Consider the following 22,232-nt stretch of genomic DNA (forward strand, 5'->3'; position numbering starts at 1 on the left):
TTAGATCACTAGATATGACAGAACTGTGAAGATGATGGCCAAATAAGTGAAATTTGAGAAATGTTTTATCAAACCTCAGGACTTGCCCTATCTTCATATTTTTACTTTTCAAGTCATTTCTTAAACTGAGTATCACATATACTTACATTACACATCCAAGTTTTCCTTTAAATAGAGACATGTTTTAACTACCAACAATTAATGAAAGGCACCTTTATTCATCCAGACCTTCTATAACAGCCCAGAGGACTCTCACACTTTTCGACTACTACAGAGTGGTGACTAAGAGGCACAAGCATTTCAATATGAATAACTTGAAAATAACTGTATAATCAGTCTTGGGAGGTGCTAGGGTCATAATGAGGGTCTCCCATATTTAACAACCTTATGATGAACACTCATACAATCATAGTTGATTTGTTAGAGAGGATTTCATGGTGCAGTAGCCATCACAGTACCACAGTACCAGTCGATGCTGTTGTTTAAGACAGTAACTCAATTTTATTTTTGGATATAACTATACACATACAAAAATATTGCAGGAAGGAAAAAGGTTGCTTTTACACTCTAGTACCTACAGAATTTAAGATTCATACCACATTTGTCACTTAAAATTATCTTTCAACATGAATATGCTTTCTCTACAATATCCTCATTCATTTGAAAATCTTATGAAGAAGTGAGTGTGCCTGGCAGAGTGCTAGCAAGGTCCTCGATGAACAGGGACAAGATAGCACACCACTACTCAGTGTGCAGCGAGGCTCCATGTGAGGCTGGATGCTCTGAGGGTTCAAGAGAGGCCCTCACAGAGATGACCTCACAGCCCATGTAACCAAAGGCCACAGTGTGCTATCTAAAAAGGCAAGTTTCTGTAAAATAGATAACCAGTGCAAGTTCAATGCATGAAGCAGGTCACTCAAAGCCGGTGCTCTGGGACAACCCAAAGGAGAGGGATGGGGTGGGAAGGGACGAGGGAGTGGGGTTCAGGATGGGGGACACATGTGCACCCGTGGCCAATTCATGTCAATGTATGGCAAAAACTATCACAATGTTTAATTATCCTCCAATTACAATTAATTAAACAAAAAATAAATAAAAAGGCAAGTTTCAGAACCACTTACTTGTGGGATGTCCTTTTCTTCATCATGCTTGCAGATACACCAGCATGGCCTAAAAGAGAAGTGAGCATACTTTAATGAAAACTGGATTAAAAAATAGTTCAAACTCAGGAAAAAGCTAACTTATGAAAACTGCCATATAAAGTATGAAATTAAAATAAACCACAAGGGAATTCCCTGGAGGTCCAGTGGTTAGGACTCTGCACTACTCTGTGCTTTCACTGCCAAAGGTCCAGGTTCCATTCCTGGTTAGGGAACTCTGTAGAATCCCCTAAGCCACACGACGTGGCCAAAAAATAAAAATAAAAACCCAAAAGAGCCAGAATGTAAGAAAACCATTTGCTTACTTATCTTTTAAACGGAAGATATAGGGGTCCTGGGAAGATAAATGACAGGAAGAGCAGTTTACCTGCCTAAATTGGCCATAAAAAACAAAAAAAGCAAAATCACATGAATAAAAACTACAGCCAAAAAAAATGACAATCCTAGTCATAAAGTAGAAAAAGGTATAGAACTCATCTTCCTGCCACAAACAACTAGAAAATGGGACAAGAGATATGAAACATCTGGATCCAGGCATCAGACAACAGGCAGCACAGGACTGTGGAACCAGGGAGCAGAAAACCCACACAAGGGCCCCTCCACCGACCAAGTGCACCCCAAGAACCATTTGAGGACATGGTGCATGAAGGGTAACCAAGATCCCTGAGGCTGTCCTACACGGAGAGTCAGAGGGAAGCTAAGGAGGTGAGATGGGCTGGGAGTCGTGTGTCAGAGTGCCGGCAAGGAGAGAGATGATCTCGCAGGGGGCTCCAAACATCTGGAAAAGGCATGGTGGTCTTCAGTCTTTGGCTAGATACTAACTTGCAAAGGTATGAGAGCTCTTCAAACTCCATCGAGCCACCTCTTTGAACACACAGGACAATCAGGAAAAACCATAAAGATAATAATCCCTTGGCAGGAGGATGAAGCAGCCCTAAGAAGAAAATCTGCTACAGCCACATCCCAGAACTCGCTTGCCAAAACAAAACTCCAATATTCAGTAAAGGACACCCAACCCTTTTAAGGACACCCAACCCTTTTAAGGACACCCAACCCTTTTAAGGACACCCAACCCTTTTAAGGACACCCAACCCTTTTACTGGTGTCCTTTACTGAATATTGGAGTTTTGTTTTGGCAAGCGAGTTCTGGGATGTGGCTGTAGCAGATTTTCTTCTTAGGGCTGCTTCATCCTCCTGCCAAGGGATGTCCAACACCCCAACTACAAGTACTAGGTCCGTGGGAAAGCAGCAAACTATAACCCCATAAGCAAACAGGTTATAACCAAAACAATGTAACTAGCAAGTAAAGATGCTAAAAGAATGATTAACAACTATGCTCAAACAGTTAAAGGAAGACATAAACACTTAAAACAGATGAGTGGGGGAAGAATAAATAAATGAAACTGATGAAAAATACATGATCCAAAATGAAGAAGAAGAAAAAAAAAATCCACTGGATGTGGTTAGTAGCAGATCAGCCCCCACAAATAAAAAAGCAGTCAATGCGAGACATTGTAACACAACATATTCAAAATAGAACACAAACAGCCTCAGTCTTCTAGGACAATATCAACTGGACCAGCATAAATGAAATGGACTCCACAAAAGAGGACAGAGGGGTGAAGAAAAAGTCTGACAAAAATAACAGCAGAAAGGTTTTCATATGTGATACGTACATAAACATAGAGCAAACAAGGTCAATGAAGCCAAAGAAAGATAAAAACCAAAGGGAAAAAACAAGGCACATTCTAACCAACTTCTGAAAACCAGTGACATAGAAAATAATTTTAAACAGCCAAACAATAAAAGACATCTTAAATTCAGGGAAACAAAACAGTGTCTCCAGATTTGTCCTCAGAAACAATGTTGGCCAGAAAAAAAAGTGGAATAAATCTTCAAGGTGCTGCTAAGATAAAGAAAACAATCTACTTGTGAACACTATATATAGCAAAAATCTTTCCAACCCAACAATATTATTTCACTAAATATAGTTTAAATACATCAATTAAGAGAACACACAAAGAAGGAAGAAACAGTTATTAAAATCAAAGGTGCATCAAAAACAATATTCCAGAATGATAACAGGGTCAATTAAGAAGCCGCAACACTCTTTCCTTTCTAGGGTGTGGGAGGTAAGATGGCAGCGCAGATTTCCAAGAAGAGGAAGTTTGTCTTTCAAGAAGATGGCATCTTCAAAGCAGAACTGAACGAGTTTCTCACTCAGGAGATGGCTGAAGATGGGTACTCTGGAGTTGAGGTCTGAGTTACACCAACCAGGGCAGAAATCATTATCATGGCCACAAGGACAGAGAATGCTCTTGGTGAGGAGGGCTGGCAGATCCAGGAATTGACTGTTGTGGTTCAGAAGACATGTGGCTTCCCTGAGGGCAGTGTAGGGCCATATGCTGAAAAGGCAGCCACAGGAAGTCTGTGCCACTGTCCAGGCAAAGTCTCTGCATTACAGACTCCCAGGAGGCCATGCTGTGCAAAGGGCATACTATGGTGTGCTGAGGTTCATCATGGGGCCAAAGGCTGTGAGGTCGTGGTGTCTGGGAAACTCCAAGGATAGAGGGCTAACTCCATGAAGTTTGTGGATAGCCTCATGATCCACAGTGGGGACCCTGTTAACTACTATGCTGACACCTCCCTACGCCACGTGCTGCTCAGACAGGGTGTGCTGGGCATCAAGGTAAAGATCACGCTGCCTTGGGACCCAACCGGTAAGACTGGCCCTAAGAAGCTTTTGCTTGATCACGGGAACACTGTGGAACCCAGAGATGAAAATGCTGCCTACTGACCCCATGAACAGAAGAATGGGAAGCCAGAGCTGCCTGCCATGCCCTAGCCAGTAACTAAGGCAAGATAGATTTCCTTGGCCCCTGGGTCTGGAGCCTGGATGTTGCTCTATAAAGATCTTTAATAAAATATTTTTAAAAGACAAAAACAAAGAAGCCACAACAGGGCTGGTGGTCCTGTGGTTACGACTCCCAGTTCTCATTACTGAGGGCCTGAGTTCAATATCTGGTAAGGGAACTAAGATCCCACAGTCATGTAACACAGTCAAAAATAAACAAAAGAAAAAAAAGGAAGCTTTAACAATCTTAAAAGTCTATAAACCTAATTATAGTATGCTGAAATATATAAAGCAAAAACTGTCAGAATAAGAAAAACTGACATACTCATATTTAAAAATACAAACACTTCTCAGTAACTGATATAACAAGTGGGTAAGAATATAAGAAAAGGATATAGAAGACCTAAACACCACAAACAGCCAACGAGGCTTAGATGACATTTACAGAATGTCAATCCAGTAATGCCAAAATAAACCTTTTTTCCAAGTTCACATAGGACATTAACCCAGATACACCATATGCTACTCAGAATACAAACTCTCAATACACTTAACGTGAAACTATACAAAATATGTCCTCTGACTACATCAGAATTAAATTAGAAATAAATATCTGTAAATACCCCAATATCTGAAAATTAAACAATCTTCTAAAACTTCATGTTCCAAACACAAAGTCACAATGAAAATTCAAATATTTTGAATATGAAAACAACAACTGATCAATATCTACAGAGTGCTTCAAAAGCAGTGTATATCATATTGATCGAAATTCACACTAAGTAACACAATACACCTGGCTGGAGGAAGAAGGCTTCTGGGTTATCTGCAAGGTTCTCTCCTTGGCATTACATCAAGACATGCAGTTTTTAAACATAAATTTATGCAACTACATAACAATTCTAAAAAGATAAATGAAAAAGGATATATATGGTCAGTTGGTCTGTGCAAGACTGTCCATTCTACTTCACAGATAAAAACTGCCAAACATGATCCCAAATGCTGAGAGCCATTCTCCCTCAATTTCACCCAGCATGTTCACATACAGTGAATGAAGTGGGCAGCTCATACATGAAGATACAGACTGAACAGCGATCAAATCTACCCGAAGCATCTCTAGAAGAGCCCCTTCAGCAGTATGAAGTGCAGCTGCAAATGCCTATGGATGGTCGTCCAGCTGATCCTGTCAACCCACACTAAATTTCATAATTGCACTTTATGTCCACTTCACTTTTGGTCTCAAAGTTCCTCCTTAGTACAGAGGATATTAATCAGTATCTTCACCCTCAAAGAGGCTCTAGTGAAAAAAGTAGACAATAAATAAGAATAAATGAGTAATATAAACAGAAAAATGGAATGTCTAAGAAAAAACAAACGGACATGGCAGATGGGCTTCCCTGATGGTTCAGTGGTAAAGAATCCACTGCCAATGCAGGAAATATGGGTTTGATCCCTGGTCTGGTAAGATCCTACATACTGCAGAACAACTGAGCCCCTATGCCACTACTATTGAGCCTGTGTTCTAAACAGACCCCAGGAACTGCAACTGAGTCCGCTGGCCTAGAGCCAGCACTCCACAACAAAAGAAGCCACTGCAATGAAAAGCCTGCACAGCAAAGAAGGCCCTTTGCAACCCCATGGACAGTAGCCTACCACACCCCTCCGTCCATGGGATTTTCCAGGCAAGAGTACTGGAGTGCGGTGCCACTTCCTTCTCCAGAGGATTTTCCCAACCCAGGGATCGAACCTGGTCTCCCACATTGTAGGCAGACGCTTTACCATCTGAGCCACCAGGGAAGTCCTAAATAAGATCCATCATGACCAAAATAATATTTTCTAAAAATCAAAGAGATTTTTAAAAAAGACACAGCAGAAATCAAAAACACTAAAACAGAAATGAAGAATGCTTTGATAGACTCATTAGTAGACTGAATAGACTCAGCTAAGGAAACAACTTCTGAGCTTGAAGATAAGTCAACAGAAACTTCCAATACTGAAAAGTAAAGAGAAAAAAAGATAAAGATGCAGGGAAAAACACAATATCCAAGAACTGTTAAATAACAACGTAAGTGTAATACGTACATAATGAGAATATCAGAAAGACAAGAAAGAAACAGGAAAAAATATGTAAAATATTTAATAATGATAATTTGCCCCAAATTAATGTCAGACACCAAAACACAGTTAAGGAAGCACAGAGAATACCAACCAGGAAAACTGCCAAGGAAACAAAAATTAAACCTAAATAGGCTTTTCATATTCAAATGTGAGAAAAATCAAAGATAAAGGAAAAAACCACTTAAGCCAGAATTAAAAAAAAAAATTAAGAATTGATCCTACTTGTCCTCAGAAAGCATGGAAGCAAAAAGAGACTGGAGTGAAATATTTATAGTGAAAAGAAAGAAAAAACCTAAAATTTTGTATTCTGCAAAAGTATCCTTCAAAACTGAGAGAAACAGACTTGCTCAAACACAGATGAGGGAATCTGTTGCCAGTAGATCTGTCCTCCAAAAAGTGTTAGAAGAAATTATTCCAAGAGAAGAAAAACAAGATAGCTCTGAAACTCAGATCTACATAAACAAAGAATATTAGAAATTGAATAAGTGAAAGTAATATAAAAACTTTCATTTTTCTGATTTTTAATTGAACTGATAACATTTTGTTCATAGTAATATTAGCAACAATGTACTAGATTATGGAGCTTATATGTAAGTGAAAGACAATAATACAAAGGACTGGAGTGGAAGAATTAGAATACTTTGCTGTTACAAGATATTCTCGCAACCAGTGAAGCTCTACCTCATTATCTGACAGTGTACCAGAATTAGTATACTGCAAACTCTACAGCTAAAAAAAAAAAAAAAAAAAAAGTATAACTGACAAGGTAAAAAAAGAGAGTAAAGGGAATCATAAAAGGGGACTTGCCTTGTGGTCCAGGAATCTGCTTACCAACAGAGGGGACATGGGTTCCATCCCTTGTCTGGGAAGACCACATATACCACAGGGCAACCAACTAAGCCTGTGAGCCACAGCTACTGAGCCAACCCACCAAAACCACTGAAGCCTGCTTGTTCCAGAGCCCCAGTGCCGCAACTACTGAAGCCCGCACTCCTGAGTACCTGTGCTCTGCAACAAGAGAAGTCACCACAATGAGAAGCCTGAGGACTGCAACTAGAAAACAGGACCCACTCACACAAACTAAAAAGGATGGCTGTGCGCAGCAATGACAACACAGTGCAGTCATAAATAAATAAGCAAGAAAAAACTTTGAAAGGCAGAAAAAGAGTTCAGTTCAGTTCAGTTCAGTCGCTCAGTCGTGTCCGACTCTCCGCGACCCCATGAATCACAGCACGCCAGGCCTCCCTGTCCATCACCAACTCCCGGAGTTCACTCAAACTCATGTCCACAGAGTCGGTGATGCCATCCAGCCATCTCATTCTCCGTCGTCCCCTTCTCCTCCCGCCCCCAACCTTTCCCAGCATCAGAGTCTTTTCCAGTGAGTCAACTCGTCGCATGAGGTGGCCAAAGTATTGCAGTTTCAGCTTTAGCATCAGTCCCTCCAATGAACATCCAGGATTGATCTCCTTTAGAATGGACTGGTTGGATCTCCTTGCAGAATAAGGGACTCTCAAGAGTCTTCTCCAACACCACAGTTCAAAAGCATTGATTCTTCGGCGATCAGCTTTCTTCACAGTCCAACTCTCACATCCATACATGACCACGGGAAAAACCATTGCCTTGACTAGACGGACCTTGGTTGGCAAAGTAATGTCTCTGCTTTTTAATATACTATCAAGGTTGGTCATAACTTTCCTTCCAAGGAGCAAGCGTCTTTTAATTTCATGGCTGCAATCAGCATCTGCAGTGATTTTGGAGCCCAAAAAAACAAAGTCTGACACTGTTTCCACTGTTTTTCCATCTATTTCCCATGAAGTGATGGGACCAGATGCCATGATCTTTGTTTTCTGAATGTTGAGCTTCAAGCCAACCTTTTCACTCTCCTCTTTCACTTTCATCAAGAGGCCTTTGAGTTCCTCTTCACTTTCTGCCATAAGGGTGGTGTCATCTGCATATCTGAGGTTATTGATATTTCTCCTGGCAATCTTGATTCCAGCTTGTGCTTCTTCCAGCCCAGCGTTCCTCATGATGTACTCTGCATATAAGTTAAATAAGCAAGGTGACAATATACAGCCTTGACGTACACCTTTTCCTATTTGGAACCAGTCGGTTGTTCCATGTCCAGTTCTGACTGTTGCTTCCTGACCTGCATACAGGTTTCTCAAGAGGCAGGTCAGGTGGTCTGGGATTCCCATCTCTTTCAGAATGTTCCACAGTTTATGGTGATCCACACAGTCAAAGGCTTTGGCATAGTCAATGAAGCAGAAATAGATGTTTTTCTGAAACTCTCTTGCTTTCTCCATGATCCAGCGGATGTTGGCAATTTGATCTCTGGTGCCTCTGCCTTTTCTAAAACCTGCTTGAACATCTGGGAGTTCACGGTTTACATACTGCTGAAGCCTGGCTTGGAGAATTTTGAGCATGACTTTACTAGCGTGTGAGATGAGTGCAATTGTGCGGTAGTTTGAGCATTCTTTGGCATTGCCTTTCTTTGGGATTGGAATGAAGACTGACCTCTTCCAGTCCTGTGGCCACTGCTGAGTTTTCCAAATCTGCTGGCATATTGAGTGCAGCACTTTCACAGCATCATCTTTCAAGACTTGAAATAGCTCCACTGGAATTCCATCACCTCCACTAGCTTTGTTCGTAGTGATGCTTTCTAAGGCCCACTTGACTTCACATTCCAAGATGTCTGGCTCTAGGTCGGTGATCACGTTATCGTGACTATCTTGATCGTGAAGATCTTTTTTGTACAGTTCTTCTGTGTATTCCTGCCACCTCTTCTTAATATCTTCTGCTTCTGTTAGGTCCATACCATTTCTGTCCTTTATCACGCCCATCTTTGCATGAAATGTTCCCTTGGAATCTCTAATTTTCTTGAAGAGCTCTCTTGTTTTTCCTATTCTGTTGTTTTCCTCTATTTCTTTGCATTGATCACTGAGGAAGGCTTTCTTATCTCTCCTTGCTATTCTTTGGAACTCTGCATTCAGATGCTTATATCTTTCCTTTTCGCCTCTCTTCTTTTCACAGCTATTTGTAAGGCCTCCTCAGACAGCCATTTCGCTCTTTTGCATTTCTTTTCCATGGGGATGGTCTTGGTCCCTGTCTCCTGTTCAATGTCACGAACCTCCGTCCAGAGTTCATCAGGCACTCTATCAATCAGATCTAGTCCCTTAAATCTATTTCTCACTTCCACTGTATAATCATAAGGGATTTGATTGAGGTCATATCTGAATGGTCTAGTGGTTTTCCCTACTTTCTTCAATTTAAGCCTGAACTTCGCAATAAGGAGTTCATGATCTGAGCCACAGTCAGCTCCTGGTCTTGTTTTTGCTAACTGTATACAGCTTCTCCATCTTTGGTTGCAAAGAATATAATCAATCTGATTTCGATGTTGACCATCTGGTGATGTCCATGTGTAGAGTCTTCTCTTGTGTTGTTGGAAGAGGGTGTTTGCTATGACCAGTGCATTCTCTTGACAAAACTCTATTAGCCTTTGCCCTGCTTCATTCCGTGCTCCAAGGCCAAATTTGCCAGTTACTCCAGGTGTTTCTTGACTTCCTACTTTTGCATTCCAGTCCTGGGGAGCTACCCCACGCCTGAGGCCAGGGTCGGCGGCCGAGAGGAGCTACCCCACGTCCAACAGGCGGTGGCTTGCCGGGCGCAGGAGGGCCGAGAGGAGCTACTCCGCGTTCAAGGTCAGGAGGGGCGGCCTTGAGGAGATACCCCTCGTCCAAGGTAAGGTACAGCGGCTGCACTTTGCTGGAGTGGCTGTGAAGAGATTTTCCAGGACCAAGGTAAGAGAAACCCAAATAAGACGGTAGGTATTGCTAGGGGGCACCAGAGGGCAGACTAACTGAAATCATAATCACAGGAAACTAGCTGATCTGATCACATGGACCACAGCCGAATGTGGTCCCCTGGAGAAGGGAATGGCAAACCACTTCAGTATACTTGCCTTGAGAACCCCATGAACAGTAACAAAGGGCAAAATGATAGGATACTGAATGAGGAATTCCCAAGGTCGGTAGGTGCCCAGTATGCTACTGGAGCTCAGTGGAGAAATAACTATAGAAGGAATAAAGGGATGGAGCAAAAGCAAAACCAATACCCAGTTGTGGATGTGACCAGTGATAGAAACAAGGTCTGCGGCTGTAAAGAGCAATATTGCATAGGAACCTGGAATGTTAGGTCCATGAATCAAGGCAAATTGGAAGTGGTCAAACAGGAGATGGCAACAGTGAACGTCGACATTCTAGGAATCAGTGAATTAAAATGGACTGGAATGGGTGAATTTAACTCAGATGACCATTATATCTACTACTGTGGGCAGGAATCCCTTAGAAGAAATGGAGTAGCCATCATGGTCAACAAAAGAGTCCGAAATGCAGTACTTGGATGCAATCTTAAAAATGACAGAATGATTTCTGTTCGTTTCCAAGGCAAACCATTCAATATTACAGTAATCCAGGCCTATGCCCCAACCAGTAATGCTGAAGAAGCCGAAGTTAATCGGTTCTATGAAGACCTACAAGACCTTTTTAGAAAAAGAGTAGAAGACAAAAATATGAACAAAGAACAAGGGCAATGACTAGAAAATAACAATGAGTATGGCAGATATTAATCCAATAATCTCCTTAAATGCCAATGGTCTGAGTAAGCACTCCAATAGACTGTCATATTGAATGAAAAAGCAATACCACACTGTAGATTTTCTGTAAGAAATTAACTTTAGAAACAAAGAAATATTCAGAGTGAAAGTAAACAGATGGAGAAAGAGGTAGCAAGGCAACAAAGATCAAAAGAAAGCCGTTAAAGGGGTATCTGGGCTTCCCAATAAAAGTGAAAGTCCCTCTTTGTGATCCCATGGACTATACAGTCCACGGAATTCTCCAGGATACTGGAGTGGGTAGCCTTTCCCTTCTCCAAGGGATCTGCCCAACCCAGGGATCGAACCCAGATTTCCTGAATTACAGGTGGATTCTTTACCAGCTGAGCTGCCAATTTCAGAGAGAAATTTAAGAGCAAAGAAATTCACTGGGGATACAGAAAAGCATTACATAATGATTATGGTCTCAATTCTCCAAGAAGACATAACAATCCTTAATGTGACAGCATCAAACTAGTTGAGGCAAAAACCAATAGGAACTACAAGGAGAAATAGGTGAATCCACTATCACAGTTGAAAACACTTCACTGTCTCTATCAGAAATGGACAGCTTCAGCCTTAAGAAAATCGGAAAAAGACACAGCTGAACCCAATACTACCATTAATCACATGGATAAAACTGACATATATATAGCACTTTACCCAACAACAGAAGAATATACCTTCTTCTCAAGATCCCCTGGAGTATTTATCAAGGGGCCTATATTGTGAACCATCAAACACACTTTAACAAATTTAAAAGAGGATAAAAGAAATATCCTCAGACCACAATGAGATCTACACTCAGTATTAGAAAGACAGCTGGAAAATCCCCAAATACTCAAAGATTAAATAACACATTTCTAAATACATGGTTTGAAGATGAAATTTTAAGACAAAAATATTTGAACTAAATGAAAACGAAAGTACAATTTGCTAAAATCGGTGGGATTCAGATAAAGCAGTGCTTAAAGGGGTATTTGGGCTTCCCAGGTGTCCCAGATGGTAAAATATCTGGCTGCAATGCAGGAGATGATCCCTGGGTTGGGATGATCCTCTGGAAAAGGGAATGGTGATTGCAACCATGAAATTAAAAGACACTTACTCCTTGGAAGGAAAGTTATGACCAACCCAGACAGCATATTAAAAAGCAGAGATATTACTTTGCCAACAAAGGTCTGTCTAGTCAAGGTTATGGTTTTTCCAGTGGTCATGTATGGATGTGCGAGTTGGACTGTGGAGAAAGATGAGTGCCGAAGAATTGATGTTTTTTAATTGTGGTGTTGGAGAAGACTCTTGAGAGTCCCTTGGACTGCAAGGAGATCCAACCAGTCCATTCTAAAGGAGATCAGTCCTGGGTGTTCATTGGAGGGACTGATGCTGAAACTCCAATACTTTGGCCACCTCATGCGAAGAGTTGACTCACTGGAAAGACTCTGATTATGGGAGGGATTGGGGGCAGGAGGAGAAGGGGATGACAGAGGATGAGATGGCTGGATGGCATCACCGACTCGATGCATATGAGTCTGGGTGAACTCCGGGAGTTGGTAATGGACAGGGAGGCCTGGCATGCTGCGATTCATGGGGTCTCAAAGAGTCGGATACGACTGAGCAACTGAACTGAACAGTATTCTTGCCTGGAGAATTCCACAGATAGAGGAGTCTGGCAGGTTACAGTCCATGCCATGAGGTTGCAAAGAGTTGGACATGACTGAGTGACTAATGCTAACTAAAGGAAAATTTATAGGACTAAATGCATATACCGAAAGAGGAAAGATTTAAAACCAAAAATCTACGTTTCCAATTTAGGAAACCAGAAAAAGAAGAGCAAATTAAAAGCAAAGTAAGCAGATATTAAAAAACTTAGAAATCAACAAAATTTAAATTAGCAAGTCAACACAAAAAAGTCAACAAAATCAAAACCTGGTTCTTCAAAAAGACCCAAACTGATAAATCTCTAGCTGCACTAACCAAGAATAAAAGAAACAAATCACTAGTACGAAAGATGAAAGAAGACATCAGTACTGATTCCACATACAAAATATATATATGAGGTAAACTACAAAACTGTTATCAAAGAAATTAAAGAACCATTTAAATGGATAAATATTCCATGCTCATGGACAGGAAGACTCAATATCATTAAGATGTCAGCTCTTCCCCACTTGATCCATAGATTTTAAACGCAATTCCAATCAAATTTCTAGCAAGTTATTTTGAGGATGGAGAGGCAAAATGACACAAATAACCAACAGGATATTGAAGATTAAAAACAAAGCTGGAGACATTACCGGACTTCGTGACCTGCTATATAGCTACATTAATCATGACAGTGTAAAAGAACTGGTGAAAGAATGAACCAATAGATCAAAAAAAACAAAACAGAATAGAGAGCCCTAAGAGATTCTCCATAAATACAGTCAACTGTCCTTTGACAAATGAACAAAGGTAATACAAATGAAGACAGTGTTTTCAACAAATGGTGCTGGAACAACTGGACTGCTACATGCATAAAAGTGAATTTAGACACAGACCTTATATCCATCACAGAAAATGAACTGGTAATAGATCATATACCTAAATGCAAAATTAAAGACTAAAATACAAAACCCCTAAAAGATTGTAATAGGAGAAAATCTAGATAACCTTGGTTATGTTGAACACATTTTAGATACTGAGTCTGCCAAAAAGTTCATTCACTTTTCCTATAAGATGGCTGTAGTAGTGCTTAGCTGTCTTTAACTTCATTTGAAACAATTCTGTTAGACTGTATTGTGACAGCTGTCATCTCAGTGTGCATCAAAAAAAAAAAAAATCAAAACTGGTGAAATTTTGTGTAGCCATTTCCAGTCATTTTAATACTGAAGACAGAAGAAAACTTTATTATTTCAAGAAAACACAACTGATTTGTGCAGTGGAGAAGGTGCTGTGACTTATCAGGTAGACCAGTTGAAGTTGACAGCCATTAAACCCAGACATTAACTGAGAAAGATCAATGTCATACCATGTGGGAGACAGCCAACATACTCAAAACATCCAAATCAAGTGCTGAAAATCATTTGCATCAGTTTAGTTATGTTAATCACTTTGGTATTTGGGTTTCACATAAGTGGGAAAAACCTTCTTTTTAAAAAAAAATTTATTTTTGGCTGTGCTGGGTCTTTGCTGTTGCACATCGGCTTTCTCTAGTTGCAGCAAATGGGGGCTACTCTCTAGCTGCAGCACCAAGGGCTTCTCATTGTGGTGGCTTCTGCAGAGTACAGGCTCTAGGCATGTAGGCTTCAGTTGTTGTGGCACAACGGGCATAAGGTGTCTTGCAACATGTGGGATCTTTCCAGACCAGGAACCAAACCCGCGTCCACTGGAACGGCAGGTGGATTCCTGATCACTGGACCACAAGGGAAGACCCATGAAGAAACAGTATTTCTGCAAGCAATTCTACCTAAACGTAATGAAAACATTCTGTTTTTAAAACAAACTGTGATGAGCGATGAAAAGTGGACACTGAATAATAATTGCAAGAGATTGTGGGACAAGCAAAAGGAACCACCACACCAAAGGCTGGTCTTCATCCAAAGATCATATAGTATATATGGTGGGATTTGGAAGGGAGTCCTCTATTATGAGCTCCTTCTGGAAAATCAAACCAACAAGTACTGCTCCCAATTAGACCACTTGACAAAAAGTATCCAGAATTAGTCAACAGAAAACACATAATCTTTCATCAGGATAACACAAGATCACATGTTTGATCAGGTAAAAACTGTAACAGCTTTGCTGGGAACTTCTGATTCATATACCATTTCACCAGACACTGCACCTTCAAAATTCCATTTATTTCAGTCTTTACAAAATTCTCTTAATGGAAACAATTTCAAATCCCTGGAAGACTTAAAAAGCACCTGGAACAGTTCCTTGCTCAAGAAGATATAAAGTTTTGGGAAGAAGGAATTATGAAGTTGCCTAAAAAATCACAGAAGGTAATGGAACAAAAAACAATGAATATGTCATCCAATAAAGTACTTGGAGAAAATGAAAAAAGTGTCTTTTTTTTGCCAACCCAATACAATGCCAAAGGCACAATCCATGAAAGAAATAGTTAACTGATAAGTCGGACTTAATTAAAATTTAAAACTTCTGCTCTATGAGACAATGTCAAGATGCTAAGAAAATATTTGTGAAAGACATATCTGATAAAGTACTGTTATCCATAATATACACAGAACTTTTAAAATTCAGCAACAAGAAAACTGATTATAAACATCCTTTAAAAAATGAACCAAAAACCTTAATATACACCTCATCAAAGAAGACAGAGATGGTAAATAAACACATGAAAAGATGCTTTATATCATAGGTCATCAGAGAAATACAGGCTCAAAACAATGAGACACCACTAAGATACTGTTAGAATGGTGAAACTGACAACACCAAACACTGGAGAGGATGTGAAGCAACTGGATTCTCATTTAAAGCTGACAGAAATGCAAATTTGGCAGTTTCTATTCTTGCTTGGAGAATCCCAGGGACGGGGGAGCCTGGTGGGCTTCCGTCTATGGGGTCACACAGAGTCGGACACGACTGAAGTGACTTAGCAGCAGCAGCAACAAAACTCTTACCATATGATCCAGAAATTATGCTCCCTGACACTTACCTAAAGGAGGTGAAAATTTATATCCATATAAAAGCCTACACATGGATGTTCATAGGACTTTTATTCATAAGTACCAAAACCTGGAAGCAATCAACAAGACATCCTTCAGTAGGTGAATGGATAAACACTTGGTACTATATCCAGACAACAGATTATTCAGTACTGAAAGAAAAAAGAGCCATCAAGCCATGAAAAGACATGGAGGAAACTTAAATCCGTAATACTAACTTGGTAAGTTGACATATTTTATGACTCCAACTATATGATATTCTGGAAAAGTCAAAAACTATGGAGACAATGAAAGGTCAGACAATAAAAGGTTAAGGGGGAGGCAGGGATGAACAGCTGCAGCAAAGAGGAATTTTAGGGCCGTGAAGCCACTCTGTATGATACTCTAAGGGTGGATTCGTGTCATTACTTATTTGTCAAGACCCACAGAGCATACATCACCAAGAGTGAACACTACAGTGAACTACAGACTTAGGATGATGATGTGTCCCTGTAACAAATGCTTTTATTTAACAAAAGTACAACTGGGTATGGGATGCTGCTGCTGGGAAACACTGAAGAGACGGGATATATGAGGAGCCATTGCACCTGTGGCTCAATTCTGCTATGACCTGAAACTGCTCTGTACAAAAACAGTCTATTTTTTAAAAATTCTTTATAAAAAACAGAGGTACTAGACTTACTCTTTGACCATCAACACTGGGCTAGATTAACAAGAGGTAAGCGATGCCTTCAAAACTGAGGTAAAATTACTTCAAAGCCTGAATTCTGTAATCAGATAAATTACCGACTGGCATTTACATTCACGTATGGGCTTGAAAATCTACAGCTTAAACAAATCTCTCAAAATTATTGGAAGATACTCCAGAAATTGAGAGAAAAGCACTGTAGACACACAGGACTCAAGAAACCATGTCAGAAGTCCAGCACAACTCCTGAGAAGTAGGCTAAGAGACCCATACAGATGGGAGCAAGAGACAAGGGACTCAAAAAGGTTTTCTCCAAGAAGCTGCCACACAACAGCGTGTAAGATAAATTAGTAATAACACAGACAAAAGTTATTATCTCTGACATCAAAAGACTTTCAGAAAGCAGAGAAGAAAAAAACGGGTGAGATAAGAACAGAAAAAGGCCAAAGAGGCCTTTAAAACTACAGTGATACCACTCCTCGTCCATCAGATGGAAAAAAATCTACACTGCTGACGACATACATCACTGGCAAGACTGTGTAAGAAACACTGACAAATTACTTGCTGGCAAGAATGCAAACTGGTACAAAGCCCATACAGGGGAAGGTGAGGGTATCTTACAGAACTACATATATATTTAAGATCTGATTCAGTGCTACCTCAAGAAATCTATCCCAGTGACAGTGGTAAGACAAATGGGCAAGACTATTCATTGCAGTTATTATTTCCAATAGCAGGAGAGTAGAAACAACACAAATGTCCAAATAAATGACTACTCTACAAACTAACTTCGTACTTCTACACAATGGAATACTATTCAATTGTAAAGAACCATGAACCATTTCTCTATATGTTGCTAAGAAGAGGTCACCACTACGTACAGTTCAGTGAAAAGGCAAGTAACAGAAGAACAGGTAGGTATGTATATATTAATTGGGCACTAAGATTAGTTTGTTATTGACAAAGGCTTCATATCATCCATCTGAGGATCACAGATTTTCCAGCGGAAAACAGAACAAGACCCTTCACTAGGTAGCTACAGTTACATCTATTTGTTGATTGAAGTGAGTAAAAACAAGTGTAATTTACAAAATAAACTGTTCTGTGATTCATCTAACAGTACAGTCACTTGAATTGTCCTAAACAATAACAGGCAAGAAAAACTATATACACTCAAACTGTTTTAACAAGCTCATCCAGACACAAGTTTCAAAATAATTAGCGTTTTTTTTTTTTAATTTACTTTTACTTTATTATTTATTTTTGGCTGCGCGGGCCTTCTCTTGTTGCAGTGCAGACTTCTCACTGCAGCGGTGTTTCTTGCCGCGGAGCACAGGCCCAATAGTGGTGGTGCACGGCTTTGATTGCCCCTTAGCATGTGGGATCTTCCCATGTCTCCTGCATTGGCAGGCAGATTCTTTATCACTGAGCCACCAAGGAAGCCCTTTTTATATGCATTTTTGAAAATTGTTATTAGAGACAATTTCAGTAAATCTGAGAACTGAAAAGGATATGAATGAATCACTATACATTACACCTGTAGATTTCTAACGATAAATTCATCCACTGCCTATTCATGAAACTTTTTTTATACACACTTCAGCTAGGCAAGAGTACACACTAAGAAACAAAGGCACAGCAACCAGGAAAAAGGAGAATCTAACATATAAAAGAGAAACCCCAAGGATGACAATGTTGTATCAGATCGAGAGAATAATCAACAGAATAGAAAATGACAGAAGGTGATAGAAAAAAACTCTCTTAAGAAAAACAAGGACAGATGGATTATCTATTACATTCAGCATGCAGGAAATTATACTGAGAGGAGTTTCATAAAGCTGTTAGAGGTTCTAGGAAACTTCAACTTGCAAAGAAACTTAAACAAATAGAAAAAAAAAAAGCAATCACAAAACTCCAAGAAAAACATAATGTACCCAAAAAAAGTAACCATACTGCATTACTTGGTTCAAACGTTCAATATTTATGTGGTAATCATGACAGAAACAATAAATACATTTTTAGCCAAAGCTTTTTTAGACGTTTAAAGAAGTAGTAAAACTGTCACTGTTTGCAGATGACATAATGCTATGCATAGAAAATTCTAAAAGATGCTATCAGAAAACTACTAGAGCTCATCAATGAATTTGATAAAGTTGCTGGATACAAAATTAATATACAGAAATCATTTGTATTTCTGTACACTAACAATGAAGTATCAGAAAGAGAGATTAAGGAAACAAGTTCATTTACTACTGCATCAAAAAGATTCTAAGGACTTCACTGGGGTCCAGTGGCTAAGATTCCATGCTCCCAATGCAGAGGGGATGCATTCAATCCCTGCTCATGGAACTAGATCCATATGCTACAAATAAGGTTTCACATGCCACAATGAAAAGATCTTCTATGCTGCAATGAAGATCGAAGATTCTATGGGCCACGTCTAAGACCTGGTGCAGCCAAATAAATTTATTGTTGTTTCTGTTCAGTCGCTAAGTCATGTCCGACTCTTTGTGACCCCATGCAGCACACCAGGCTCCCCAGTCGTTCACTGTCTCCAGGAGTTTGCTCAGATTTACGTTCGTTGAGTTGGTGATGCTATCTACTATCTCACCACCTCTGTCGCCCCCTTCTCCTCTTGCCCTCAAAGCATCAGGGTCTTTTCCAATGAGTCTGCTCTTCACAACAGGTAGGCAAAGTACTAGAGCTTCAGCATCAGGCCTTCCAATGAATATTCAGGGTTGATTTCCTTTAGGATTGACCACTTTCACTTCCTTGCAGTCCGAGGGACTCTCAAGAGTCTTCTCCAGCACCATAATTAATAAACATCAATTCTTCGTCACTCAGCCTTCTTTATGGTCCAACTCTCACATTCATACCTAACTACTGGAAAAACCATAGCTTAACTACTTTGTCAGCAAAGTGATGTCTCTGCTTTTTAATACGCTGTCTAGGGTTGTCATAGCTTTTCTTCCAAGGAGCAAGTGTCTTTTAATTTCATGGCTGCAGTCACTGTCCATGTTGATTTTGGAACCCAAGAAAATAAAGTCTGTCACTGCTTCCACTTTCCCCCATCTATTTGCCATGAAGTGAGGGGACCGGATGCCACCTTAGTTTCTTGAATATCAAGTTTTAAGCCAGCTTTTTCACTCTTCTCTTTCACCCTCACCAAGAAGCTCTTTAGTTGCTCTTCACTTCTGCCATTAGAGTGGTATCATCTACATACCTGAGGTTGTTGATATTTCTCTTGGCAATCTTGACTCCAGCTTGTGAGTCATCCAGCCCAGCGTTTCACATGATGTACTCTGCATAGAAGTTAAATAAACAGGGTGACAATATACAGCTTGTCATATTCCTTTCCCAATTTGGAACCAGTCAGTTGTTCCATGTCCCACTCTAATTGTTGCTTCTTGACCTGCAAACAGGTTCCTCAGGAGACAAGTAAGGTGGTCTGGTATTCTTATCTCTTTAAGAATTTTCCAGTTTGTTGTGATCCACAAAGTCAAGGCTTTAGCAAAGTCAATGAAGAAGAAGTAAATGATTTTCTGGAATTCCCTGGCTTTCTCTATGATCCAACAAATGTTGGCAATCTGATCTCTAGTTCCTCTGCCTTTTTTAAAACCAGCCTGTACATTCGGAAGTTCTTGGTTCACAAACTCCTGAAGCCTCGCTTGAAGGATCTGGGGCATAACCTTGCTAGCAAGTGAAACAAGTACAATTCTACAGTAATTTGAACACTCTTTGGCACTGCCTTCCTTTGAAATTGGAATGAAAACTGACCTTTTCCAGTACTGTGACCATTGCTGAGTTTTCCAAATTTGCTGATGTATTAAGTGCAGCACTTTAACAGCATCATCTTCTAGGATTGTAAATAGCTCAGCTGGAATTCTACCACCTCTCCACTAGCTTTGTTGGTAGTAAATGCTAAGGCCCACTTGACTTCACACTCCAGGGTTTCTGACTCTAGGTGAGTGACCACAAAATCGTGAATATTCAAGTCATTAAGACCTTTTCTGTACAGTTCTTCTGTGTATTCTTGCCACCCTTCTTACTCGGCTTCTGATAGGTCCTTACCATTTCTGTCCTTTATCATGCCCCTCCTTACATGAAATAGTCCCTTAATATCTCCAGTTTTCTTGAAGAAATCTCTAGTTACACAAGCCTCTTTACCACAACAAGGCGGTGATCCATGAACAGGAGCCAAATAAATAAATAAATATCAAAAAATAATAGTAAAGCATTAAAAAAGAGATTTATCTAAAAATAAAGCCTAAGGAAGCAGAATACCAGAACTTCAAAAACTATAAAACACTGATGAAAAGAAATTGAAGATATACTGTGTTCTTAAAATGGAAGAACCAATAATGTTAAAATGGCCACACTACCCAAAAAAATCTACAGTCAATACAATTCCTTTCAAATTACCAATGGTCTTTTCCATAGAACTAGAACAAAAAATTTTATCTGTATGGAAGCACAAAAGAATCCAAATAGCCACAGCAATTTTGAGAAAGAACACACCTGAGAAATCATGCTCCCTGACTTCAGACTATACTACAAAGATACAGTAATCAAACAGCACGGTACTGGCACAAAAACAGGCATAGAGATCAATGGATAGGAAAGAAAGCCTAGAAATAAACTCACACACTTTGAGTTTGTGAGTGGCAAGAATATACAATTGAGAGTTTGTAAGGAGGCAAGAACATACAACAGAGAAAAGACAGTCTCTTCAGTTAGTACTGCTGGGAAAACTGGACAGCTACATGTTAATGGATGAAATTACAACATTCTCTTAACACCATATACAAAAATAAACTCAAAAGGAATTAGACCTAAATGTAAGACTGGGTACTATAAAACTCCTAGGGGAAAACAGAACACTCCGACATAAATCGCAGCAATATTTCGGGAAGTGGGGGGAGTGGAGGGGGCAGCTGGCTCTGTCTCTTATGGTAATGGAAATAAAAGCAAAACTTTTACAAATGGGATCTAATTAAACTTAAAAAGTTTTTGTACAGCAAAGAAAACCATAACAAAGCAAAAAGTCAATCTAAAGACTGGGAGAAAATATTTGCAAATGATGCTACCAACAGGGACTAATTTTCAAAATATACCAACTTCATACAGCTTAGTATCAAAAAATAAACAACCCAATCAAAAAAGGACAGAAGATCTAAACAGACATTTCTCCAAAGATGACACACAGATGGGTAACAGGCATATGAAAATAAGCTCAACATTGCTAATTATTACAGAAATGCAAATCAAAAGTACAAACAATGAGGTATCTGACTGATAGACACCAGTCAGAATGACAGTCTTTAAAAAGTCAACAAACAATAAATGCTATAGAGAGTGTGGTACTCTTCTACACTGTTAGAGAACGTAAAATGGTTCAGTTACTATGGAGAACAGTACAGAGGTTCCTTAAAAAACTAAAATCAGAGCTACCTTAGATATGATACTGCAGTCCATGCATCTCAATGTTCATAACAGCACTAACTACAACAGCCAAGACCTAGAAATAACCATCAACAGATGAATGGATAAAGATGTGGTATACATATACAACAGACTATTACTCAGACATAAAAACAGATGAAATAATAGCACTGCAGCTACATGTATAGACCTAGAGATTACCATATTAACTGAAGTCAAGGAAAAATATCACATGCTATCACCTACATGTGAAATTAAAAAAAATAATAATACAAATGAACTTATTTACAAAACTGAAATAGACTCACAGACATAGAAGACAAACTTATGGTTACCAAAGGAGATATAATGGGGGGTGGGGATAAATTAGGAGTTTCCAATTAACATAAACACACTATGATACATAGAATAGGTAAACAAGGACCTACCATATAGCGGAGGGAACAATACTCAGTATCTTGTAACATCCTATCATGGAAAAGAATCTGAAAAACAGATATGTATATGCAGGTGGTGCTAGTGGTAAAGAACCCGCCCGCCAATGCAGGAGACATAAGAGATGCAGGTTCAATCTCTGGGTCGGGAAAATCCCTTCGAGAAGAAAATGGCAACCTGCTCCAGTATTCTTGCCTGGAAACTCCCAGGGACAGAGGAACCT

The 22,232-nt window shown here is 39.7% G+C and overlaps 1 protein-coding gene and 1 pseudogene across 4 annotated transcripts in view; one reads left to right on the forward strand and one right to left on the reverse strand.

The window, feature by feature from the left end:
• Positions 1-22,232, reverse strand: part of SPIN1 (spindlin 1) — an 81,809-nt gene that overhangs the window by 24,909 nt on the left and 34,668 nt on the right. For 2 of the 4 annotated variants that reach the window (XM_055427528.2, XM_055427527.2), the window contains 2 exons: positions 19,356-19,434; positions 1,122-1,170 (listed from right to left, as the gene is read on the reverse strand). In XM_055427528.2, the coding sequence (XP_055283503.1) occupies positions 1,122-1,170; positions 19,356-19,434 (128 nt within the window). The remainder of the gene's footprint in view (positions 1-1,121; positions 1,171-19,355; positions 19,435-22,232) is intronic. The other 2 variants (XM_088838185.1, XM_055427530.2) reach the window with 1 other exon arrangement.
• LOC148777427 (small ribosomal subunit protein uS3 pseudogene) lies at positions 3,298-4,005 on the forward strand (annotated as a pseudogene).

This window comes from Moschus berezovskii, chromosome 7 (assembly GCF_049115385.1).
Source record: "Moschus berezovskii isolate FMDL1 chromosome 7, NW_MosBer_1.0, whole genome shotgun sequence".
Taxonomy (NCBI): Eukaryota; Metazoa; Chordata; class Mammalia; order Artiodactyla; family Moschidae; genus Moschus; species Moschus berezovskii.